Source organism: Athene cunicularia, assembly GCF_003259725.1.
Source record: "Athene cunicularia isolate RWA chromosome 3 unlocalized genomic scaffold, athCun1 chr3_part1, whole genome shotgun sequence".
NCBI lineage: Eukaryota > Metazoa > Chordata > Aves > Strigiformes > Strigidae > Athene > Athene cunicularia.
Genome location: NW_020799097.1, coordinates 80,720,628 through 80,745,407, shown reverse-complemented (window position 1 = coordinate 80,745,407; position 24,780 = coordinate 80,720,628). Strand labels below are relative to the sequence as shown.

Sequence of the window (24,780 nt, the reverse complement as noted above, 5' to 3'; positions counted from 1 at the left end):
TCAGCCACTATAAATGCAAAATTAGGCACCAGCTTTCAATGTAATACATAGTTCAATGGCTCTTAACATCAGGTGCGACTAAGCACACTTTTAATTTTTGTCAACCAAATACCAAGGTAATAAAAATGACAACTCCCACTGGAGGGTCTTTTTGTCACAGCGGTGCTGTTGGGTGATGAAGCTTTTTAACAGCTTGTTTACCTTGGCAGTGCAGTTATAAGATTATTGGGTACCTGTACATTTTTCAAGACAGGATCGCATTCCAGAGCGGAACATGAAAACTTAGAAGAAATTTGTCAAACCTTTTAAGCTTCGTTTTTTTTTTTCTCCATTTAGAATTTGTTGGATGCTGGAAGCCTACCAGCATCTGAGATAGGAAGTCTTTGACCATTTCACTAGGAAGGGAAAACTTACTCTCTCCCCACTTCAGCTAACATAGATCCAGGCTAAGAAGTCAGCAGAACTAACTCAGAGTGAAACTCATCAGTGAGATGAGGAACAGCTGATAATTTGTGTTAAATACTTAAACATTTTTCCTTTAAATCCTGATGTACATTCCGTATTTATTGCCTGAATAATTTCCACATTTTAAAAAGACTGATGGTGAAAGGAAAAAGGGTTGAAGGGCTTCTGAGAAGCTAATAAGCTATTTTATTCATGTCCCAGATTGGAGGCCAGATGTTAAATTCATACTTAACCTGCCCTGCTGACCCATCACCCAGATTCAACTTCTCTCAAAAGAAAACCAGCAGTATCACTTGAAATGCAGCTGTAGAATATTTCAGATACCTCTTTTAGCTCGCTGTGTTTTGGGCAGGAAACAGTGCCCCATTCTGTGCCCTTTGGAAAGTGACCTTCTTTTCTTTTTTCAGAATCAGATGGGCCATCAGCACTCATCTCCATCTCATCCATTCGGTTCTCCTCTTCCTCCAAAACACAGCAACTGGTTTCTTTCAGTTGAAACCCTCGGATCAACAGCTGACAGGCCTCCAAGTCAGCTTCCCACACTCTTTGGAGCAGCTGGCTCCCGCAGCTGAAATAAAAGCCAAAAGAAAATAAAAACTGCAGTTCAGGGAGAACAGTTGCTATTTCAAGTAACTTTTGGGGTGACTGCTTATTATTAGATAGGAAAATAAAAACAACAAAAAACCCAACAGCAGCTCCAATACTTCCACAAAGACAACAGAAGCTATTTCACAAACTGAAAAGCAGTGAAATTATGGCTCTATTACAAATCTGATGCCATAAAAACACCTTTGTGCTAAGATTGTTCCTTCCAACTTCATGGTGTACGCTGCCTACACATGACCTGCTGCTGCTCAGACCCAAGTGCAGGGGTCTTGCGGTCACAGCCAGAGCTTCCTTCATGCTACTGGATACACAGGCCTGTCGTCCTAAAAGCAGTCATGTGGTTTTCCTGAATCTGATATAGAAGATCACGTATGAAAAAAATCACACTATTTACTGCATTAAATAAGCTCTAATTTTTGGAAAACAGGTACCCTAAATTTCTTGTTAGACTGAAACGTTCTTGCTTCAACTCTGGTGAATCAAACTATAATACTCTTCCTTTCCTTCAGTTTTTTACTTTGGAGTGTTGCCTTATCTCTCACTAATGTGCTTTAGGTTTTTTTTCTATTTTGTTATCCCACCAAAGAAAAAACAAAAGTATTAGGAAATTCAAAATACTAAAACTTCTTCATACTTTTAATCCATTGATCATCTCTCAGAGATGTCCAAGTACATTACAAATATTTTCATCTGACGTAAATGGGAATTCTAGGCATAGATAGTTTTTCAGAAGAAGACACTGAACACTAACATCACATTGCTCCTAAGAGACGGGATCACATCTCCATTTAATACCTTTTGTCTCTAAGGAACCAAAAGGTTAGGTTGATTGCTAAAATACAACAGATCAGAGGCAGAGCTTGGGATAGGATTCAGAATTGCCAATTCCCATGGCAATACACACTTCCAGACAGATGTGAATGCTAGCTTCTAATAATGGCAATATTTTTTTTAAGGTGCTTTTCAAATTATGTCATTTTCTACATAATTATAAGCAATTATAAGTGACTAAAAGAAGAAAAATAACTATTTGATTTTAACTTTTCTGACTAAATTAAATACCAGCTTATCTTTTCTTCTAAATGAAGGATAAAGGAGCTGCACTGCTTACAATGAATTAATTAATCTAATAAAGTTACATTATTAACTCTACAAACTCTACAAGATGCCAAGCTGAAAAATTCACACAGAAATATTTTGAGACTGAGAGCAAAACTAAGCTCCAAAAGCTGAGCTATTTGATCTGTGCTTAAAGTCAGTATGTATGCTTACTGAAGGCAGAATACAGCATGAGGTCCACAAATTGGTCTCCCCCAAGGAGTTCAGAGTATCACTAATTAGAAAGGGGAAAAATCTTTACCAGTTTACACTTCTGTGTTCCATCCAGGTAGCATTTCACTTAGCCAGAAAAATAAAATAGCCCCCACTGTTTCTCTACTTGTCAGTCACATCGTCATGGTTACACAAGCAAAACATTTCCTTGCAGACATACATAAGTCCATTTACTTGTTTTTTGAAAAAGTTTGTTTGCAGCTATATATAGCTTGTTATTAAAGGCTCAGAAAATACACAAGAGACCTAAATCATAATTTCCAGTGGATAGCTTGTTTTGGCTATTCAGTTTAATGAAGAGCAATATTGACAAAACTAGGGCAGAGATAGTGATGTATGTAGTTTTCACAGTGGGGAAGATGAATAGCATATATAAAAGTACAGCGTAACTGTGCCTGGGCTGCTGTTGCTCAGCCATGACTCGGCTCATCGGTCAACATGCTTTTGGTTGCATCTAAGTTTTACACCCATTCTAGTAATCAGCAATTACTGAACATATTGTTAATGGCTTGCTTTTATTTTAAGGACATCTTTGTTTCATCATTGTATCTGTAAAACTCTGATACATCTTTAACTAAGACACTAAGATGTTATGCTTAACTTTTCATCTGAAATCAGCAAACACACATATACCTGAATATTCTGTACATACCTAAGTCCAAGGACTCTGCATCTTTTAGTCTGTATTTTGAAATTCAGTGCCTAGAAGCATTTTTGAAACACACTTTTTGAACAAAAAATACTTGAAAGCTGCAAATAGCTGACACAGAAACACATACCAAAAATTTATTAAAAATTATGTTGTCCCCAGAATGCAAAAAATCTTTAGCCTTTACACCAGGTGTAAAATCAAGCTCAGCTGAATTTCAGAGTTTGATTTATTCGTGCTTAATCGACACTATAGAAGTGCATTTGCAGTCTGCATGAAGCCAAAAGTATATGGATGCCTGTACTGAATACAGTGAGTTTTTTCAGGTAGGCAACTTTTCAAAATGACAGATCAAGATTGGATCAGATTTTATATTATACTTATAAATATTTTATGATATATCAACCTCTTGGTGTTATACATCTGTACATTACTATCAAAGTGGCATATGTGTCAAGTTCAATGGAGGTGCCAGGAACAGTTAGCTGGAATCCACAACAAAACACAATCCATCAACCATGTATACAGACCCAGCAAAAACAAAGCATACCTTAATCATCTACTGACTGTGAACTTCCAAGTGTCAGAGTGTTCATGAGTCCAAAGTGCCAGGCTTTGTACAAACACCAAACAGATTACAATGATGGCCCTTTCCTCAGAAAGACTTTTAAGTTTAAAACAAGCAACAAGAGCTAGGATACAGACGAGGATGTTCTAAGAAACACTGAGACATCAGTGGACTGAACATGGCACATTAGTTACAGTACAACAGTTTAATTAATTAGTAACTAACTAGTCTAATCCCTGTCAAGCACACTGAGGTATCACAGTGAATGAGCATTTTAAGGACTTGCAGGAGATCAGTGAAACAGGTCAATGGATATCCGAGATCTCCATCCCTCCACTGAGGAATCATGTAAGAAAGGTAAAGGATTCTAGTACAAAACCAAAAATGGGCAATTGATTGATACCAATATAATTTAATATCTGTAGATGGAAGTCAGTCTTTTGATATTTAAAAAAAAAAAAAAAAAAAGACTGAGTAGGTGGGTAAAAGATTGTAAGAAGCCTTGACACTGAAGGCTAGTAGGTATCTTTGATGTGACAGGACAGGGAGAATCAATGGAGAAAAGAAAACAAAGTGAAATGATCAGACACACAGAATTTGAGAGAGGAGAACAGTCACTGCAGTGGCAACAGCACTCTGAATGCATGAGAATAGGGGCAAGACTGCTTTTGTCAATTCACGGCCAGGGAAACGGATGTTGAAGTGACTGAGATGCAAGATTCAACCCAAGTAATTTTTAAGTTGGATGGATAGCTGGGACAGGTCTTATCTCAAGGATACAACACTGAAAGAATCTACAAGAGCAGGCCTAAGTTGACATAAAGAATGGCTGAGACATCCACAGCAATACAAAAGGACACAGCAGGGAGAATTCTGGTTTAGGTCAAGTTGATGATGATGGAAGAGCTGTTAGAGAAACAGAGCTGTTTATGGACAGGAGGAAATTAATGTGGAACAGAGAGGTTTATCTTTGAGTTCTCTTCATAAAGTGGCAATTGAAACTGTAATTTCAGATGCCTTTACAAAGTCTCATGTAGTTTTTTAAGAAACAACACCAGAGACCAGAGGGTACAAAGAAACAAGAGGGTATCTTCAATCTACAAGTAACATTGGGTGAAATTCATGTCAAGAGTCATATCCAGCAAAGATTCTCTCTCTCTTCCTTGAAGTCCAAAGAACATTGCTCCTCTGTCTTTTCATAAGATTCCCAGAGACATCAATGGGGGTTCTCTATGGGGCTCTCAGCACAACATTATTCTAAAGCTATTTATAGTGCTAACTGGAACTACGAGAACATGACTTTCCTATTGAGGGCCCTGCATAGACACAAAAGGCACATTCAGTTCCTGAACGTTATAGCCTAAATGAAAACATGCTTGTGTAAAAATAGCCAAAAATTTTATACTAAACCCTATTTTAAAAAACAAAACAAACAAAAAAAAAACAACAACAACAACAAAAAAACCCACACAAAACAAAGTCCCCCAAATTTTCCTCAAAAGCAAATCAGAATCAACATATGGAGGTGTCAGTGCTTGTAAATCTCATCATCTCTAGTTTTTAGGAATGCACCTTGGTGAATCAAAAGTGGTTTATAACATCCTGACCTATGACCTATAAACTATATCGCTGACAGACATTGCTTATTTTAAGGGAAATCCCTGTAAGAAGCCACATCTTGAAAGCCAAGAGAGTGAGACTGAAGCTAAAAGGCTACATAGTAAGACATCTATTTAGAAACTGCATTAAAAAAAAGCTAACTTACAAGGGAAGGTTAACCATCACTAAGAAGAAATACTATAGGCAACTTCCTTCTAATAGGTGAGCCACACTAAGGTGCAGATTCAGGAAAGCATGTGCTTACCTTTTCCCAGTACCTGGCACATATGTTAACACTGCATTTGCTGACCCTAAAAGGCAGTTTTCTCTGACAAGAAAGCAAACAAAATGCAACAAAAATAGTCTGGCAGAAACAACAGGAATTTTCACTACAGCAATTACAATGATTGGAAAGTTTTGAGGCTTGCAGAAAACGGCAATGTGAATCTAAAGACTTTTGCCCTACATTCCAATTCTTTGTTGATCTGTTGTACAAACTAGGGAAAGTTTCTCTATATTTTGGTCACTCACTTCTATTTATATTGCACCACAGGGAAGGAACTAGCTTTTTTTACTCTACATTTAGTTATGGCTTTGTTGCCTTTTCTTAAGGCAACAGCCATGCAGTGAACGAGGGAGGCAAGTAAAAGAAAGTATGAAGTAATAATACTTAAGAGGAAAGCAGGCAACCATATTGCTTTACTGTTAGCAGAAATCCACCCCTCTGATTTGGTTTATCATATTAATTCAATGGCATGCATTAATAACCATTCCTATATTTAACAAGTATTTACTACTTCAGGAATATGTTTTGCTTCTCCCCTTCATAAAAAGGGGTTGTCAGCCTGATCAGTTCTTGATCGTTAAACTTAGCTGTTATACTTTAAGATGCTTACAACCAATCTGTTGAACAAACCAAGGACTACAATGTTCCTCTCAGTGGGTCACCCGAGGCTTTAAGGACAGGGAGGCACATAACCGTGTTTTCCCCATCTGGCTGGTGTGCCACAGCAGACTGATAAGGGAGAAGGTACAGCTAGGGCTCATGAGATCACAGCTCTCAGCTGTGAACATGAAAGAAAGAACATGCAGGAAAAGAGACAAAGAAAACCTGGACTCTGCCTGAACAAGAAAAACTTTTTCTTCCTTCGCCTGTGAGCTAGAAAAATCACCATTTCTAAACATCTGAAATCAAAACCTTTTGTGGTGTTTTTTTTTTTTTATTTATTATTCTTGCAAGTCTCCCTAATCCTATAAATTTCTTCACACAACCCCAATTTTACAATTCAATTCCTTGCATTGTATCTCTTCTTTCCAATCTCCTCAGAAGCTGAAAATGTCAGAAATTGACTTCATATTGTTCTGATCATGGGGTTGTCCCCCAGTGCAGGAGACATTCTTCCTACCCTCTTATTTCAAAGCTCACTGATAACACTTGGTTGCTGTTCAGCACTATTACTGCACTTCTCCATATAAAAAGAAAAAGACTCTCTCCCAGAAGATCAGGAGATTTCACACTCCCCTGGTCAGACGACAACCTACCCTGGAGACTAACTAGAACTCCTAGGCAAAGTCTGAAGCATGCAGTACTTTTCTCTAGCACAAGAAATTTGCTTCTCTGACCTTGCCTTCTCCCTTATAAAACATATAATATCTAGAAAACAAGAAGTAGCTGACCCTCTTTAAATGTGATCTTTGACCTACTGGAGAATACTCTGGACCAGAACCATAAGAGCCCAAGAAAGAAATCCTCACAATTCTCATTTAACTTCTAGACTTCTGCATCTAAAATTTTTGCTCTGGGCTGACTTTTCTAATATCTAAATCTTATGAGCCACAGCCAAGTCCTGTGCACAACAGTCCTATCCAAAAGACATCCAGCACGCTCAGACAGGACATGATAGCGCAGCACAGAGATGTGGACACTACATTCATGCAGCTGGAAGAAGGGGTGAGAGTAGCGACTCTGCTTTCTACAGCATCCCAGGAGCAGAAGCAAGCATGCAGAAAGGGACAGATTTGAGGCAGAGCCCCCAGACCAGACTACCCTCAATGTAGTGGCTATGGCATCCTTCTCTCCTACTCAGGGATGTAGATATCAGGACAGACCTGGAGGTGTAGTAGACAGAGTACCTGGAGCCAGGTCTCCTGCATCTTTGTTGAGTGATCTAACCTCCATGATACTGCTAGGGAATACCCACCACAGTCTTTTAAATTATGGTGGGATTAGAAGCTATTGCTTCTTGGCTTTGTGAGAAAAAAAAAAAAATAGCAACAGTTCAATTACCTCCTTGCCCACAGCTGCCAAATTTCAGAAGAGTCCTAGGAGTCCTAGTGGAGAACCCTAAATATGAGCAGACACCTGCTCTTCTCCAATACTTAATGCTATAGACACCCTAGGCTGAGTACAAAAACCACTTACCAAATGGAACTGAAGCATAACAAAACCACTTTAGAAGGAAAAATGCCACACTAGAACACAACCACTCAAATGCTGCACAATCTCCTTCAGGCTGCCGCTGCCTGCTGCATGGGCCTGGCTTCTTTCACATTTCTCCTTACCCCTCTCTGAACTTCCACGGCAGTGACAGTGTATTTGTGCAGGTCTGGATGAAGGGACAACCTCCACAGGTCTTTATACTCCTTTCAGTTGAAAACTTAACTCTTTTCTTCCCTCTATGCTGTTACCAAGCAGGTAACACTGCCGTATGACAGATCATGCACAGAATAAATGTATGATGCACTACAGAATTAACTAGCTGAGAACATCTGGATTACATGATTATGTAATTTTTAAACAGTTTTAATTGTATTGTTTTATCCTTGTGCAAAAAGACATTTTCATAGTATGTGAAAATGGATGTATGTAGTGAAGATGTACGTATATGAAGGAAATAAGCCTTTTTAACTTGTATAAATATTTTCCTTTAAACATTAGTAACATTGAAGCACAATCGATGTACCATGTAACTATTATGTATTTCACAGTGTTATAAAACGAGGAACAGAGTTTTCAAATGTGGATGTCAAATTTTCAAAGCCAGGTAAACAAAGGTGAGCTGTGAGTGTAGGCTGTTTCCTACTTTGGATTTGTAGCTGAATGATTTCTATCAGCAGCTGAGATACATCATTGAGAATACAGTCTTCACTGCAGAAGGTAAAACAAACCATGTGTTAGGAGGGAGGGCTGGGAGCAAAACACCACCCAGGGCCAACGGCAAGTGGGACTAGCATATCTGAGCTCCTTCCAGAATTCCGTTTTTCTCTCTGGTTCCATATATTTTGATTTATTGAAGCATTATGTTTTACAGCAATAATTGTATGTTAACAAAGTGATGAACCAGACGCAAATTGTACCCTCTCCTATAAATTCCACTCTGCTCCCCTTAGCAAAGAAAATCGAAATTATATGTAATGCGAGAAAATATTTCTCACATGAAGAGTCATCACACTCCCACATTAACATTTTACATCAGTTTGGGGCATTTTGTAGATATGTATAATGAGGTTACACCACAAATTCTATAAATTGCATAACTAAGAAAAAAAATGGATAAACGCATTCTATTATGATGGATGGATGCTAAGATTACTATGGAATTTTCTCAGACCTTTCAAATGCTATTAACTTGAACTGATTTCATAAACAATTCTTAAAAATCTCCTTCCCATTAAGACATTCAGAATTTTTAATAAAAAGGAGTCTAGTAACAAATAAGAAATAATATTTATGTAAAAATACATAGTCCCTTACAGTGACCTCACTAAACAGAAAATGATAAATATCTGACAATATTTTCAACCAAATGTTTAAAAAAAATTTAAGCCTATCAGCTACACTCATTATCTAAAAATTCTTCCATTCAGTAAAACATTACCTACTGCATCTAGGATACTGAAGGATTAGAATCTAAACTGAAATCTAAAAACAATCCAGTAAGGATCATGACAGCTTTCCCTTGCCCATAGAAAAAAACCCTGACATCAGTATTTTAAGGACAGAACTACCACCTTGTATTTTATGTGAAATGTACATATTTTACATCTGCTTTTTCTTTCTTGAAAGGCCTGTTCAGAAACAAGGAGGAAGAACAATTTTTCTAGTGCTTAAAAACAGTAATGGACATTTGATTAGCGTTATTAGAAAACAAGATACCGTACAATACTGAACAGTATTTTTGATGTTTTCTCTTCAATCCTCCAGCCTTTTATTTTACCCAGCAAAAAACTTTAATCATGGCCTGTCATCCTTCTATCAATATTCAATGTCACAGTGTTATACTTAAATTATATCCACTGGAAACACAAAATGGTAGACTGCTGCAGCTGATGGTTTTCACTTTGATTCTTAATGCAAGGTAGATGCGGGAATGGGACTGACATGTTGAATGCAGGAAATTAAGTAATTTACAAGAGAAGAAGGAAGGCACCTTGTAGTAAGAATTTACTAGTCAATTTTGTCCCTACATTTACTGTACAGTTTACTTTTACTATATTAGCTAATCTATAATGTAAAAATTTACTACCTGCTTTCAGGGCTATTTATTTCTCTTTAAAAAAAAAGGAATAGAGTAATGATCCTCTGCCCCTACCTTCACTAAAACATCAATTATAAATAATCTATTCTAACTTTGATAGATGAGGAGAAAGCTATTAAGGAATTCTTCTTATTAAGCAGTTCACAAAGCGCCAGCTTCTCAACCCTAGTTTATCATTCACTTCATTCATAATCTGATAAAGCACCTTGAAGTTTGGTACTAACTGATAACTCAGTCCACATTCTGCTTGCCTTTGGCTCCTGCAATAACAGCAAAGCCCCACAACATCATTAAACAGTTGGGTTGCGGGTTTTTTTGACTGGATGGGAATTTCTAGAATTAGGTATTTTTTCTGCACTGTCTAATATTTGAACCCAAATCAGATTTAAAGGAGAGGCATGAATTAGGCCCTGGTTTGGGAAAGCATGCATCTCAGGATCTATGTATTCATCTAAGCTCTGTTTAAAACAGTTGGGGCTGTTGCACAAGCCTAAATACTTCATGATCTTGAACCCCACAAAGGATTCAACTTCTAGTGACTTTCCCTGAAACTGAAGCAATGCAGTGGCTCTCCAAGTCACAACACCAGTTCTAATCCAGGAAAATAAATTTGTTTCCAAAAGTATGCCACAAGAAGAAAGCACAGCATTTGCATTGAGGCCACATTCTTAGCTGCCACAAATCCACACTGCTGCAATAGCAGCAATGGCTATTTATACTGAGAGAAGAATGAGTTCTTATTGCAAAGCAATTAGAATAATAAGCCTGATCTCTTATTGTGTATTACATTCTCTGACCACAAGTGTTAGGAAGCATACAGAAGGAACTTAGAACTCTCCTGTCATTTTCTTTCACCTCTGTTCTCCGATATAAAATTCAACCATTTATAATACATTCCCCTCTCTGAAGGGATAACAGATTTAGACTTTCAATGTCAAGTGAATTTGGGAATGCGAATCATCCTCTGTACTACTAAGCAGGAATTAAGCATACATAACAATTAAAAATAACAGGACAAAGAAATGCCCTTTTAGAAGAGACTGGGAGAGATGACATTACTGTCATCATGTGGGAATGTACCTTGAAATTCAACCTTTGTAATCAGGAAGACACACCTGGAAAAATGAGAGCGTTGGCCAAATACTGATGTCAACAGCCGTGTGCTTACGGAGTTCCTCTGAAACATCTGAGGGCATGATATGACCTGTTGTAGCTGCAGGGTCAAACAAGGTCAGGAACCAAATCCTGTTCTGGCTCAAAAAGAGCAATTGAGAAAGGGCACAGTCTGTAGATCCTCCCTGTTTGAACCCTGTTAGCTACAACAAACCCTGCACTGCTGTTGACAGCACACTTCCAATTGCCAGGGCCTGCATGTCTTCCCAAACTGGCAGAGTATGTTCCCAGCAGTATGTACATTAAGTCATGAATGTTTCCAAATGCTAGTGGGAAAGACTGTCCCAGTTGCATGCCAGATAGAGCTATCCTACATCTTCATACTCATGCTATGTAGGTGGTGATATTTTATTTATTTTCTACTTGTTTAATTATCATGATGCTTGTATCTAATTGACTGGTCAGGACTTTGTGCAAAGTATTGTCCAAACACAGGACAGGAGGATTTAGCAGCACTGCTGGACAGCAGACAGATGATGTCAGACATCCATCCTCATCCTGCTTAATCCTACACCCATTACTATGGTTAATGGCAATCTTGCTCAAGAGAGATGAGAAAGCTTCTGAGAAATGCACAAACTGGTTTCAAGTCTTGTCTTCAGGGATGCACTCAAAACCAGTAGCAGTAGAAAAACACACATCGACCTCTCAACAATTTTCCTGCCAAGTTCAGAAGGGATCGGGATCTTTGTCACTATGTATATGCACCTACATACAGCCACCAAGGGGACCTGGTAAGAGAGCAAAAGCTTAATGCCATGGACACAGAGGTGACAAAAAGCTTTGCACCTCCCTCCCCTCACTGTGGAGTCTTATCTCCACAAGTAAGAGATGTTGAAGTTTGCATGAAATCAGCTCACAGAGAAGACAACAGTAGGGCAGAGCCAGGCAAGGCACAGGTGATGCTGATGGGCAAAGACAACACAGCCACAATACATTAATCTTTTTCTCAGTAAAATAAGACCAGGAAAAGTCCCATGAAATTACTGGAAACAGTCTTCTGTTTAAGCAGGTGTCTTTTTATCAATTTTTCAAACTCAGTCCCTAGGTTCTAGAGTGCCTCTCACCTGACATTACACTCCTACTAAACGTCTGCAAATAACGCTAGCGTCTCCTCTTGCACATTCTCTCCATTATCTGGATGTGATGATGAAATCACCATCTTTTAGCTTGACAGAGTATCCAAAGGTAACTCCTCGACAGCTATAGCACACTGCAAATGCATCCTCATGTTGATGGTCTTGGACCTTACCCTCGAACATCCTCTGAAAATCCTGGGATGAGGTCAGTGGCTGAACACTCTGAACCACAATGGATCAATGAGATAGAAATATCTCACAGCCAAAGCATTTTTTCATAGTAGATGGAAAACTATAAAAAGCAAGTGACCAAAGCTCACTGTATCAATCTTCCCTTCATCAATGCAAACATATATTAGCATAGATATCTACAAGAAAAATTATACAGGCTTCCAGGTCAAAAAACCCACACAACCTACTCTCAAGGAAGAAGCAGCCACTATGACTGATGTCAGTCACATAAGATATTCACCATTCACAAAATGGGATCCTCTCTGCATTCACAAGTATCACTGATTAACAAACAATAAAAATTATTAATATGAACTTCAAACTCTTAATAAAATTCATGTCACAATCAAATAGTAAGAGATGAGAAAACAGGAAAGAGCACAAGTAACTGAAAAAAAAAAAAAATTAGTAAGGAAAACATTACTTCTGGTCCAAAATAGTGAAATCTCAGCACACCAAAGCAGCAGTGATGTAGAATTATTTATTCTTGATGAGGCAAGAGTTTGCAGCAGAGAAGAGTACCGTGACACTAATGAGTTTCAGCAAAGTGTTGAACTCTGGCTTTGCAGGCATGGCTGACCATCACCAGAACAATGCAGCGTAAAAAAAAAGGCATACAGAATAAGAAAAGACGCAATTACTAAACAACTAGAGAAGCTGTGAACTTTCAGCACATTTTCTTTTTAAGCAAGGGCAATACTTTGTTTTTAGAAGGGGAGACCCAGCCTTGCCCTCTGATGATTTTTGCTATGCTAAGTATAAAATGAATGGAAGACAAAAAGCCTGGAGGGAAGGGGGGGAAGTGGGCAAGCTTCTCCATGAATAAGCAGCAAAATCCCCTGTCACCTTGTCTTTGCCAATGCTGCACACTAACTATTGAAGTTAATTCAGTAACTCTGAAAAAGCCCTAGCCTGTATGAAACCTGAATTAATAAGAACAGAGAGTTACTAAAGGCTGTGTGACCGTGTGCTTTGCTTTTTCTAAAGCTTTAAAAGACACTGGAAACTGACCCCAAATCTGACCTTTCCCCCCCCCCCCCTAAAAACATCTAATTTCAATGCTGAGATGAGATTTAAGAAGAGAGCTTTCCCCTATTTCTCATAAAACAGTAGAGTCACATGCCATAGTTCCCCCTCCACCCAATTAAAAAGAAAAAAAAGAAATCAATATTTGTGACCCAGCATCCCTGAGCAGGCAAAATGCCAAAAAAAAGCAGAAGACAACAACAGTTGCTAAGATTATAATTCTTGTGCACTTCTTCACTACCATCTCATATAGAAGCCAGCAGTCATTAAAACATTTTCAAGACACAATATGTACCAAATATGCACTAGTGCAATACTAACTCTTTACTATGACTCAAAGTTCAGAAGAAAATTCTGTGTTATGTCTCTTTCCCCCAGACAACTGCTGGACCCAAAAGCCTCCTCATCGCGTCTGCCCCTTTCTGCAACAATCGCCCTCCACACCTTCAACCAGCAGATGGTTCCTCAGAAATGAAAATAAAAGTCCTCCTCCCCTTGCAGCAAGCATTCATTTTATCACTGCAGACTCAAATGATCCTTGCTACAACCACAAAAGACCTGGTTCCATCAATGCAATTATCTCCTATCTTGTGGATGCTACAGACAGAAGCAATAAGATTTTTTTGTAGGTTTTCTGTGTTTGGTTTTTGGGTTTTTTTAGTATTTTCTCACTTGGTGGAAGAAGTAGATTGCATTCTTTGCCCTCCTCCATTTTTACTGCTTGTGCAACATGCTTTCATCTATAGATGGGTATAATATTAGTTCTGCCAGTGCTGAAAGACACAAGTTATAGGTTAGGAACCAAGAGTTGTATCTGGGCACGAGATGTGGGTTTGTTTATCAAAGGACCTCCACTACCACATGGCACCAGGTCACCCTGAAGATGAAATGCGCATTATGCTGCAGATATATGATTACAAACTCTAACCTGCTGCACTTCCAGGGAGATGATTTCAGTTTCCACCCTCCATGGGCATTAGCTACACTTTCCACATCCAGAAACAAAAAGAACAGAAAAGATTGTCCCCTTTCCTCCAGCAATACCATCAAATTTCTTGTGAGATTATTTAAATTTACTAAGAGCTTTCAAGATACTATACTCCATCAGGACATTGCAATCATTTTCAAATATAGTGCAAGTAAAGACAAGAACATTTAATGAGAACCCGCACTGTGGTCATGCAGTCTAAGATATCTTGAAAAATAATCTGCTGTGTTTTAAAGGTGAGAATAGGTTTTCTGTGAATCAAGTGGTTTTATATTCCTACTGTCCAACTCCTCTGCCTCTCCCATATACAGAGAAGAGATACCCAAAAATAGGTTTGCTAAGGAATACAATTAGAACAAAAGTAAGAATGTAAAAATTTACAAAGCAGAAATGAGACAAGTGGAAGGAAGAGAAACAGAGAAGCCACAATAAAGGAAAGACGAGAAGATTAATCAAAAAGCCCCCTCTCTAAGAATGCTAATTTTAAGATAGATCAATTAAAGAACAACAAACAAGAAAGCACACAAACATTCAAAGCAGAGGAAAAAAAAAGAAATAGAGCAAGAAAGGACACTTAGGTTTTTGTTCTTTGTTAATTGGATTCACCATTGTGAAAATTAAGGTTCCAAAACTATTTTAAAAAGAAGCTGTATCTCACAAAATAAGGCTTGGTCAATATAGCAACCAAAAAAAAAAAAAAAATCACCTGTAATTTATTAGTACACTTCACAGTTTGGTTTTCTTTATTCACAGCTCCTTTCATTCGTTAATATTTTGGGCAAGTAAACTTCCCTCACTACAATAGTACCAATACAAAAGAGCAGTAGGATCTTACCAATTCTTCCCTCCCCTACAGAAAAATATTTAAAATGCTATTTTTGTTCATGAGTTCCTATTCTCTTGTTACCAGTTACACAGCTGAAGTGATAATCCCTCAATTCATGATATCATAACCTTTCCACAGCAAAGTAAGTGCTGTGACATAAGGCTAGAAAAGAGTATCAGGAAAACATAAGCCTTTAAGAAATAATAATCCTGGTTTTATGACAGTGTCTCTCGTGTAGACTGATGAATAAGGTAACCGAAACAAAGCGAATGTATTGTTCACAACAAGGAGAACTGATTCTCTAAAGTAAAGTGTTTGAATGTCCCTATGTGGGTTTGCTGACACTGCAATGCTTTTTCAACATTACTGAAACCAGACAAGTGTTTTGGTGGTGGTGGTGGTGGTGGTTGAAGGCTTTTTGGGAACCCATCAGTACGATAAAACTACACAGTATGTTCGAAAAGAGGCTGTTTTACTCTAAAGAACAGCAAACCACCGTTGAAGCAGAATGCCTTCAGATATCATAGAAGCATGTAAAAATTTCTTCCAGTTTTGCAAATCTGGTAAATTATTTACCATTTTCATTTCAGTGGCATCAACTTGTAACCATGTTCCAAATTTTTAGTATTTAAAATAATCACACTGGGCATAGTTCTGCATGACCTTTGTCGCATGGGCAGGAAACTACAATGATTTCATTGCCATCCAAGGGCACTTTTTCAGGGAGATAAGGATCACTAATTAGCAACAACTTGAAGTCACAGGCAAATACATTTTGGGAAACTACTCCTATATAGTCAATGTTATGTTAAAAAAAAATACCCCACACACATAGGAATAGTAGAGAAGTTGTAACCGGATGAGAAAGAGCACTATGCATCTGCAAGAACACACAGGCCTTTCGATGTGCTCCAAGACCATCTCAGACCAGCTTTGAGACGATCAGCAGTACAAAACACTGTGCCTTCAGTGTGCCATGCCATTCAGAGCATTCATACCCAAAATACTCTGCTTCCAAAAACATTTCTGAAACTTAGTATGTTATAAAGAAGACTCGAGACACATGGTATGTGAGCTAACAGGATGAATAATGAGGGAAGAGAACAACTATTTTAAGACTGTTCATTTTCTTATATACTGAAATGCGACGTGGTGGCAATTAATCCTGACTTGTCCTCTTATGGCATGGGACCCTCAAGACACTGGATGTCCTGAGGGGATGGTGCTCCGTGAAGATGACACGTTCAAATGCATTAAAAACATTGTCTGCATAAGAAAACCACAAGTTTCTGAAACAGAATGCATGCGTGTACTAGCAGCCTGAGCAACCAGGTTGCAGACACATTTGCTCTGAACTAGTCAAGTGACATTTGACGGAAGCCCTTAAAAAAAAAATAAAAATCACAGATGTATGAGATCAGGTAAAACACAGCTTGGGCTCAACATTTGCTTCTTCAGCAAATGCAAGTTGTCCTAATCACACACAATCCCCTTCACACATAAGTGAACAAGGAGGTGTGCAGATGAGCACACCTTACATCAGGGTAAGACTCCACTACATTTCCTGCACGGTGCATCTATGAGTTGAAAAAAAAGCCACCATTAACATGAAAACAAACATTGTTGAACAGAAAATAAACTAAGACAAACAGCAGAAGAGAGCCAATTAAAGAAGAAAGGGTTTGCATACATTTGCAAAGTTACTAGGTGCTATATTATTCAACAATGGCAAAGCACAGTCACTGCAATACTCTATCTTACTAGCAGGCATATTTATTCATTTCCCCAGTCTTGCAGAATAACACAGAAAATAGCTCAATAAAACACCTTTGTGTAATTGTCACCAGTTATTCTTGAACAATATTATTCCCTCAAAATAATTTAATGATTCCTATCTGGGAATTAGCAAAAGCAACTAAAAAGTCTTGGTTTTGTGATGAATGAAAGTCACAGCATAATCTTCTGAGGCTTGGAGAACAGTACAATCATATTAAATTCCATCAGCTCAAGAAATGTCATCTTTACATCAGCTGGTACAAAAAAATTGTTTCCAGCCTGAGGCAGTTATGATAAGGGATTTAGAAGCCATCACCATGTGGGCCATGAGATATAAAGGAATGCATCACTGCATATAAAGCATCTGTTGCTCACAATTTTGGAGCTAATATTCTCACAGCTGTGTATGGCTTAGACCAGCTGGGAAGAAGAAAGGGACTAAATGAGTCACTCGAAGAATCTAGTATTTTGGCTAACCTGCATTTAACACTCCTGCAGCAGAACTGTTGGTAAGCAAAATAAGATCAGATCATTATCCAGCAAGGGACAGGGCTGTGTCCTCGAGAGAGAGCGGTAGAAAAGACACCGTCTTGGGGAGAGGTAGGTAAAGATGGCATTTTAGTCCTATCTGTGCAGTCCTAAGATACTGCTGGCATCTGAAACAGCCCTCAGTTCAACTGAGGCATCACAGGTTACACAGAATTACCACAGGCCACCTGGCACTCCCAAGCACACCTGCTCTGCTCTCTATAGGAGAGGGAGAAGCTTTTGGAAAGCCTTACTCAGCAGCCTTAGCACAGCAGTTCTCCTCTAGCAGCCATCAGGCTTTCTACCAATGACGTGCAAGACATTAATAGGCCCAAGATGTAATCTTACCCTTACAGAAGGGGAGAGTCTGTAGAGAGCCACACAGGGATCTTGGTCATTAAAACGCTCGATACTTGCAAGCTTGTACTAGTAGGCTTGGATACCACAGGCTGCTCTTCAACAGCACAGTGTCAGACTCCAAACAGGACTTTGGGTGGGTGCAGGAAGCTAAAAATCTCCAGTTGGATGCAGGGATCTCACTGCACTGCAGAAAATCTTTACAGTCTTGAGAAACATTTAAAAGCCTAATTGTTTAATTAGCAATGAAGGCAGCCCATTCTGAGGTTTCTACTGCTTCAGGGTTCAATTCTTCATGACAGGTCTAGCTCTTATATTCTGAGTGCATGCAGAAGGATGAACGATGATCCCAAGATCTTTGGTTTCTCCTGACTTTTATTTGCCCTCTGCCTCCTTTGCCCTCAAGATGTACTTGCACTTGTGAGATGGCTCCTTCATTGAATATCGTATCTATCATTAATTGGCTATGGTTCAGACATAACTTCCATGTTAACATGCAATTCCACTCAGGAAATATTTGGTATGCCAAAAAAACCCAGTTCTTAGGGCAAATGTAAAATCATTCACGGCATACAGAAAAAGAAATCCTCAGATTAGTCTCTTCAAACCATTCTGCCACATTTACTCCATCTGCTTCAGAGTGCAAGCTTTCACAGATTATCGGTTTCTAATACGTTTCACAAGGGCAATGTATTCCCAATATGTTTCTATAGATATCTAGCAGATGGACTCTTGAAAAATAAAAGCATTGTTATTTCATCCTAAATATCATGAAACTGATTTGCACCATTAATTTAATCTTTGTTTTCTTTGGTATAAAGAAATGTAAAAGAAGTATAGAAAGAAAAGCATAAAGAAAGGTTGGGTTTTTTTTAATAAAGTGGTTTATTTCCCTCCGCTACTGCAATAATAGCACAGCACTGTCTCCAAAGGTAAGACTGAGGTGAAGGAACCAAAGCCTTTTGCTTTCGTTTCAGTGGTGTAATCAAATTCCTGGTGTTGCACAGCACTTTATAATAACTGTATTTACTGTGGAACATTTACTAGCTTCTGCAAGGCCAATGGTCTGAAAGATAATTTTTTTTTTTTAATTTTACCTTGTTCCACACATTTGGTTTTGTTTTTCTAACTAGCAAATACAGTTCTCCCATAGATCAATCTTTCTATGTACACACACTCTCACAACCACCTCTTCAATGGAAGGGAAATAGACTGAGGCTAGGACAGAGATTTAATGAGATACAAGGCACATGTAAAATGTGACAGACACACAATTGCTCATGTCACATGATTTTCATTGAGATATGTAAGAGTTAGCAAGTAGCTCAAAAGCTGATTACTTTTCATGCAGAAATATATATATCAAAGTTTTCTTACCCATTTAAAAGACAGGTGATTTTTTCGGCATCTTCAAAAACAAATAAATATTTACAAACTCCAAGTCTAGACTTGGATTCTCACAACACATATAAGTACCTCAACAAACATAATTTGGTTACATCTCCATTGATTTCAAAGATGCTTATTGGTACCACACACATTTGGCAAAATCTGGCCACTTTTATTTAAGTACTGATTTGGGAGACAGCATTTAAGCACAAAATCCCAACTTAAGTGTTCTGCTCTTATGGTTTTATAGCACTTTCCTGGGCTCAATTCATGACCCTCAACCATTTACATGACTTCAACTCACTTACAGCAAGAACTTGGTGGTTCTTGAAAGAGTTGGATTGTTGAAGCCCACTGTAGTCATGGCAATGATATAAAGTCCCAGCAGAGTCTTCACGCATAGTGTAAAGAAGCAAGATTGAGAAATGCACTTTCTATGGAAAAACAAGGGTCCCATAAGAAGATGCTCAGCTGACTTTCAATAAGCTAGATCAGACAACTATAGTGAACTCTTGTACAATCCCTCTTAAATGGCTCAAGTGATGAGCTGAAGTTATTTGAGCAAAAATCCTTTCACTTCAGATATGCATGCAGACAGATGTCTTCACTGAACACAGTTGCATTATCCTAACTCTGACCATTCTAGCACATTTCGGATTTACTAACAAAAGGTAAGCGATTTTCAAGGTCTACTACAGAAGTGATGGCGATGGTATTTACACTCTCAAAAGAGCAGCTAGTGATTTAATGTATAAACTCTGGAAGTGGCTTAATGGATATTCGTGACTGGAAAAGAGACAGACTACAGGATTATTAAAAATGCTATTTATTTATTTATTCTTTTCTTGAAGGATATTGTCCTCAATAATTGTCATTCCACTGCTCAGAATACAAGGTATATTTTAAAAGGAAAAAACCATATCAAGCAATCTGTATTCTTAATGGGTTATAAGCCTTCTTTGGGGTGAAAGTAATAGACACTGAGCCTATTTCCTTTTTTGTCCACGTGTATTCTCTCTTTTTCTATAGGTGCAAGGCTATTAAAAGAGTACTGTTCTTAATCAAGCAGATTAACATTAAACAAGCTATTAAGCTACTTTAGAACAGATGCATTTTGTAGTCTGCAGTCAAAAGTACTGCATTGTTTGGGTTTTTTTTTAAAAAAAGCACCACACCAAAAAAAAAGAATGATACTTTAGTGAATAAGCTAGGTTCCCCCCACACAACAAAAGGAACAAAACAAACAAACAAAAAAACCCACTAGAGGAATATAGTCCAAACTTTTCTTAAGAAAATAAACAAAAGGGGGGGGGGGGAAGAACCATATTATAATTGATAAAATTGATACTTCTAAATTTTAAACTTCATTAAAGCTGTTTTGGTCTGAGTTTTTCTTCATTAATTCTCTTCTATTATAAAAGTGGTCAAAAATTACATTTCTAACAGTTCTATCTTATTTTGAAGCTGTATCTTAAATTGAAGCGTCTGAACCTTGGTTGTTTCTATTTGAAACTCACCAGCAAAATGATGTGTTTCATCTGGAGAAAAGCTTTAGAAGCTTCTTTGAATTCATGTTGTGCAGACTTGATCCTTTATTGGTTTCAAAGGCATCCAAAAAAGTGCATCCATGAGCCAGATGCAAATTTTACCTCTGTCTACAATGCAAGCTTAAAACAGTCTTTAAACTTCCCTTAGAGAGCCTTTCCTTAGGTTATGATATATAAGTAGTAATCTGAGCATCTACGTGAAGACCCCAAAAAAAGAAACAGTCTCTCAAGTTACTTCCTTAAGAGATTAGGGAAAAAAAAAAAAAAGCCTCTCAGGCTCTTGCTTACTTTTTTTAATTACTCAAGCTGTAAAGCAGATGGAGTTAATTACTTAAAGTCCAAAGAACCTTTAAAAAACAAGTATCTATAATCACTTTATTAGCATAAATATAAAAATATTTTAAAGATGTAGTATCTTAAGGACTTATTTCTGGTAAAATCATTAGAGATTCTCTTCCAATATTAAAAGAAATTATTAGCCCTTAATTACTATTTTTAGAATAATACCATTTGTACATTTGCAAAACTATCACTGTTTCAGGACTGAATCTTCACCATCTGGGGCCTTGGCCAGCACTATAGTAGGGTTGGGAGGGGGGGGGAGTTTTTTGTTGGGTTTATTTGGTAAGTTTTATGGGGTTTTGTGTGTGGGGTTTTTAACTCTTAAGGGCAGGAAGGGAAATTTTAGAAGCCTGGCAACACCAACAGTCTGTTAGAGACAGAGAAGCTGATGGCAAGCTCTAAAGTGCATGTTAAAAGTCCATGCACCAGTACAACTGCAGCAATATACTTAGACTTCATGCATTTGTGTCTTCAGCAAAGGCTGGGGAAAAAAACCCAACTTATCTCAACAGCAAAACTTTGAAGCCCTTGGCCAGGTTGCAGTAGAGAACCTAGAGTGAAACAGGCCCAGGTCTATGTTGTTGTGAGGAAGGCAAGCCCAGCATACAAAAGCAACAGATAACATTACACTATTCAACAACTCTTAAATCTGGCATGAGAGGTTTGAAATGGTCAACTACAGTTCATAAAAAAGCCACTTCCAAAACATAAAGCAGTGCCAAAAAGAGGGTTTAACTTTTAAACCTGCCCCTGAAATGATACTCCCCACAGAAGCAGGATGAATACCAGCAGTTCAGCATGGAAATTTCTCCCACAAATAGCAGGAAAAGGGGAAAAAAAGCATGGTGCAAGCTCATTAAGAACACCTATCAAGACACATAAAAATGTGTTGCAATTTAAGAAACTGATGCAGAAAAGTCCAAGAAGACAACTCAAAAATTACACAAAAAAGCACAAATAAATTTTTAAAAGCCACAGCTGCGAATTCTATATGAAAATTTTTAGAAGGATAAAAAAAGTCTATACAGATTCTCTAAGTATTTAATTGTTTAAGATAAATTTACTACTTTCTGGGAGCCTGGCATGTCAGTTAAATCCATACGGCCTAGAAGCATCAGTACATGTTGTTATACCTTATATTTTTTAATAAAAAGTATGTTTTTCAAAAAGACAACCCACAAAGTTCTTAAGGCTTGTCTTTCTTACTTATGGATTAGAATATACGAAGTATAAATGTTATTAAGGGGAGTTAGGCAGGGCGCACACAGCCTTATCTTTGAAGTCTGTTTCCACCATTTTTCACTCAGCTCTCTAACTTACTTTAAAATTTAGGAGTTATGCAAAATAGATCTTTCTGTATTCAAAAGTATGAGTGAGCAAATCAAAAGATCTAGAACCCTCTCTCTATCAATATATCAAAAGATTAAAAAGGAACCAAATTTATTAATTATACCTGCTCAGTAATAGAAAAGGAAGTGGCACTAATTTGGTGGCTTTTTTTTATTTTATTAAGACACAAGCTCCAATTACTTCATATGAAATCTTTTTTCAATATATATATACTTGTGCAAGGCCAAGTCCACTATAACAGAAGACTACATTACAACAGCAGAGCAACATTTACTAACCATACTTCAAGGAACAGCCTAAAACTTCGGATGATCTAGAGCCCCCTTCACACAGCAACTGAAGGAAATATAAATGCTATTATTTCTTTAAAAAAAAGGAAAAAAAAAGTATCAAAATACGTGTATTATGCATCAGGATTCAGGTCTTAAAATATCTCCATTGTTGTCTTGGTTTCTCTTTGCTTTCCACAATCCCCCAAAATGGCATTCTTTCAAAACTGTTACATAAGGAGTCATTTCTTGTTAAAGATGCCCAAGAACTGTGGTAAGGGATCCCTTTTCACCCAACACTTACGGGCTTCTGGGTGTTCAAGAGCTCACACCACGGATTACAGCACCTGCAGGTGGAGCTGGAGTGATGCACACCAACTGCACACATGCTCCCTTCTCTCTGGCCATAGCACCACTGCTCCAGGGTAGCCCTACTCACCAGAGAACACAGATTCTGTTTTTTACCTGCATCCATGGCAGGCTGGTGACAAAGCTGCTGAACACAGCAATGAACAGAGGTTTTAACAATAACACTTATGAGACTCTGAGTTCCAACTCTGAACTACTTTTGGTATTATTTTAATGCAAGTTCCAAAACATTCCCTAACACTTTTATGTATGTCAATGCTGCATTAACAAGCATTTTTGAACTTTCAAAGGTTTCCATGATATTATCCTTACCTATGTAGTTTGTCCTCCAGGATTTCCATGTACTTTTCAGCATTTTCTTTTACACTGGACACTGCAAAATAAAAGTCAAAGTTAAGTAATGGCATAACTGTACAGTTTTGTTTATCTGGGTTGGTTTTTTTTTAAACCAACTCATCTCTTACCCACAAATTTTACATATATTAGAAATGAGAATTCCATTCATCTTTCTTACATCCAAATTACAGTGTGGGTGTCTTCTCCCTTTTTTGTCTTGAAAGTCGATTGTATCGGTATTACATTAATATAATGCATTAACCTCTTGGTTGTGCCAGAAAAACGGTAAGGCTAACAAAGGTACAACTTGTAGAAGTTTCATTTTGACACACAAAAAAAAAAAAAAAGAAAAAAAAGAAAGAAAACCCACAAAGCTAGGTCCTCCCCTTTACCTTCAGGAGAAGCAAGCAAGTCTAACTTATTCATCAGTCTATGCACAAAAGTCCTTGAAATTGTTATGAATCTTGTCTCAAACTTTGTCTGATAGAACTGAAACAGTATAGAATGAAAAGAAATACCACTCAAGATTGTTATGAGATTTGGGGGTTTTACGTTTTGGCATCTTTTGTTTGTTTTAAAAATGGGGACCTAGATATTGCCTGCATATGAGTCCCTAGAACTTCTTAATTCAGAAGAAACCCCAGTAAACTACTTACTCACCATAACACACAATGATAAAGCCGTTCTTTTGGATGACCCTTGGTACTCCATCATGAGTACAAATGAGGAAAAAAAGCCTCCAGGAAAATGGAGGCTTTTAGAGGATAATAATTTTCATATTATTATAACTTCCCCCCCCCCAACAGCTGTTTGCCAACTCCAAGTCTAGTAGGACTGTTAAATCAGTTGGTCACTTTTAAACTCTTAACTCATTGTAAATCAATTAAATATATATTTTATATGAGGATGCATTCTAGAGAGCATCAAAGTCTTCAAGGGCGAAGCTTGCTACATGGATCAAGTACCCTGTGAATTTACCCATCTATCTCCCCCTATCTTCCCTGCAATACAGTGCCTCCAAGCACAGCTTACACATATTTCTCACTTTCCTCTTTTATTTTTTGTATCATTTTGTATTTCACAAAGTAGAATGCCACACACTAAAAACTAATCTGAAAACTCAGCATTAATCAAACTAACTGTGCTGAAGTTGTGTTCATATACACACAGAGGAGTTCACTAACTGAAACCACTTAGGTAATACCATTAGCAGCAAACATCAGGGTCAATGAAACATTGCCTGCCTGCAAAGGTGGTGTTCACCTGGTCAGACAGCATTCACACATCACTGAAGCAGACTGCATCCTAATTGCAAATATAGGGCACATTTTGCGGTTGATTTACTTATTTACTTTTTGTGGGGTTTTTCGTTTATTTTACAAGAGAGTTTATCAGATTAGTATACCTCCCCCCCCAACCCACCACCACCAACAACAA

At 37.8% G+C, this 24,780-nt stretch overlaps 1 protein-coding gene across 1 annotated transcript in view; it reads right to left on the bottom strand.

The window, feature by feature from the left end:
* The window catches only part of DISC1 (DISC1 scaffold protein), a 184,041-nt gene that overhangs the window by 23,724 nt on the left and 135,537 nt on the right, over positions 1-24,780 (bottom strand). The window contains exons 10-11 of the mRNA XM_026844578.1: positions 23,320-23,380; positions 790-1,033 (exon numbers count right to left, since the gene is read on the bottom strand). Coding sequence (XP_026700379.1) covers positions 790-1,033; positions 23,320-23,380 — 305 coding nt within the window. The remainder of the gene's footprint in view (positions 1-789; positions 1,034-23,319; positions 23,381-24,780) is intronic.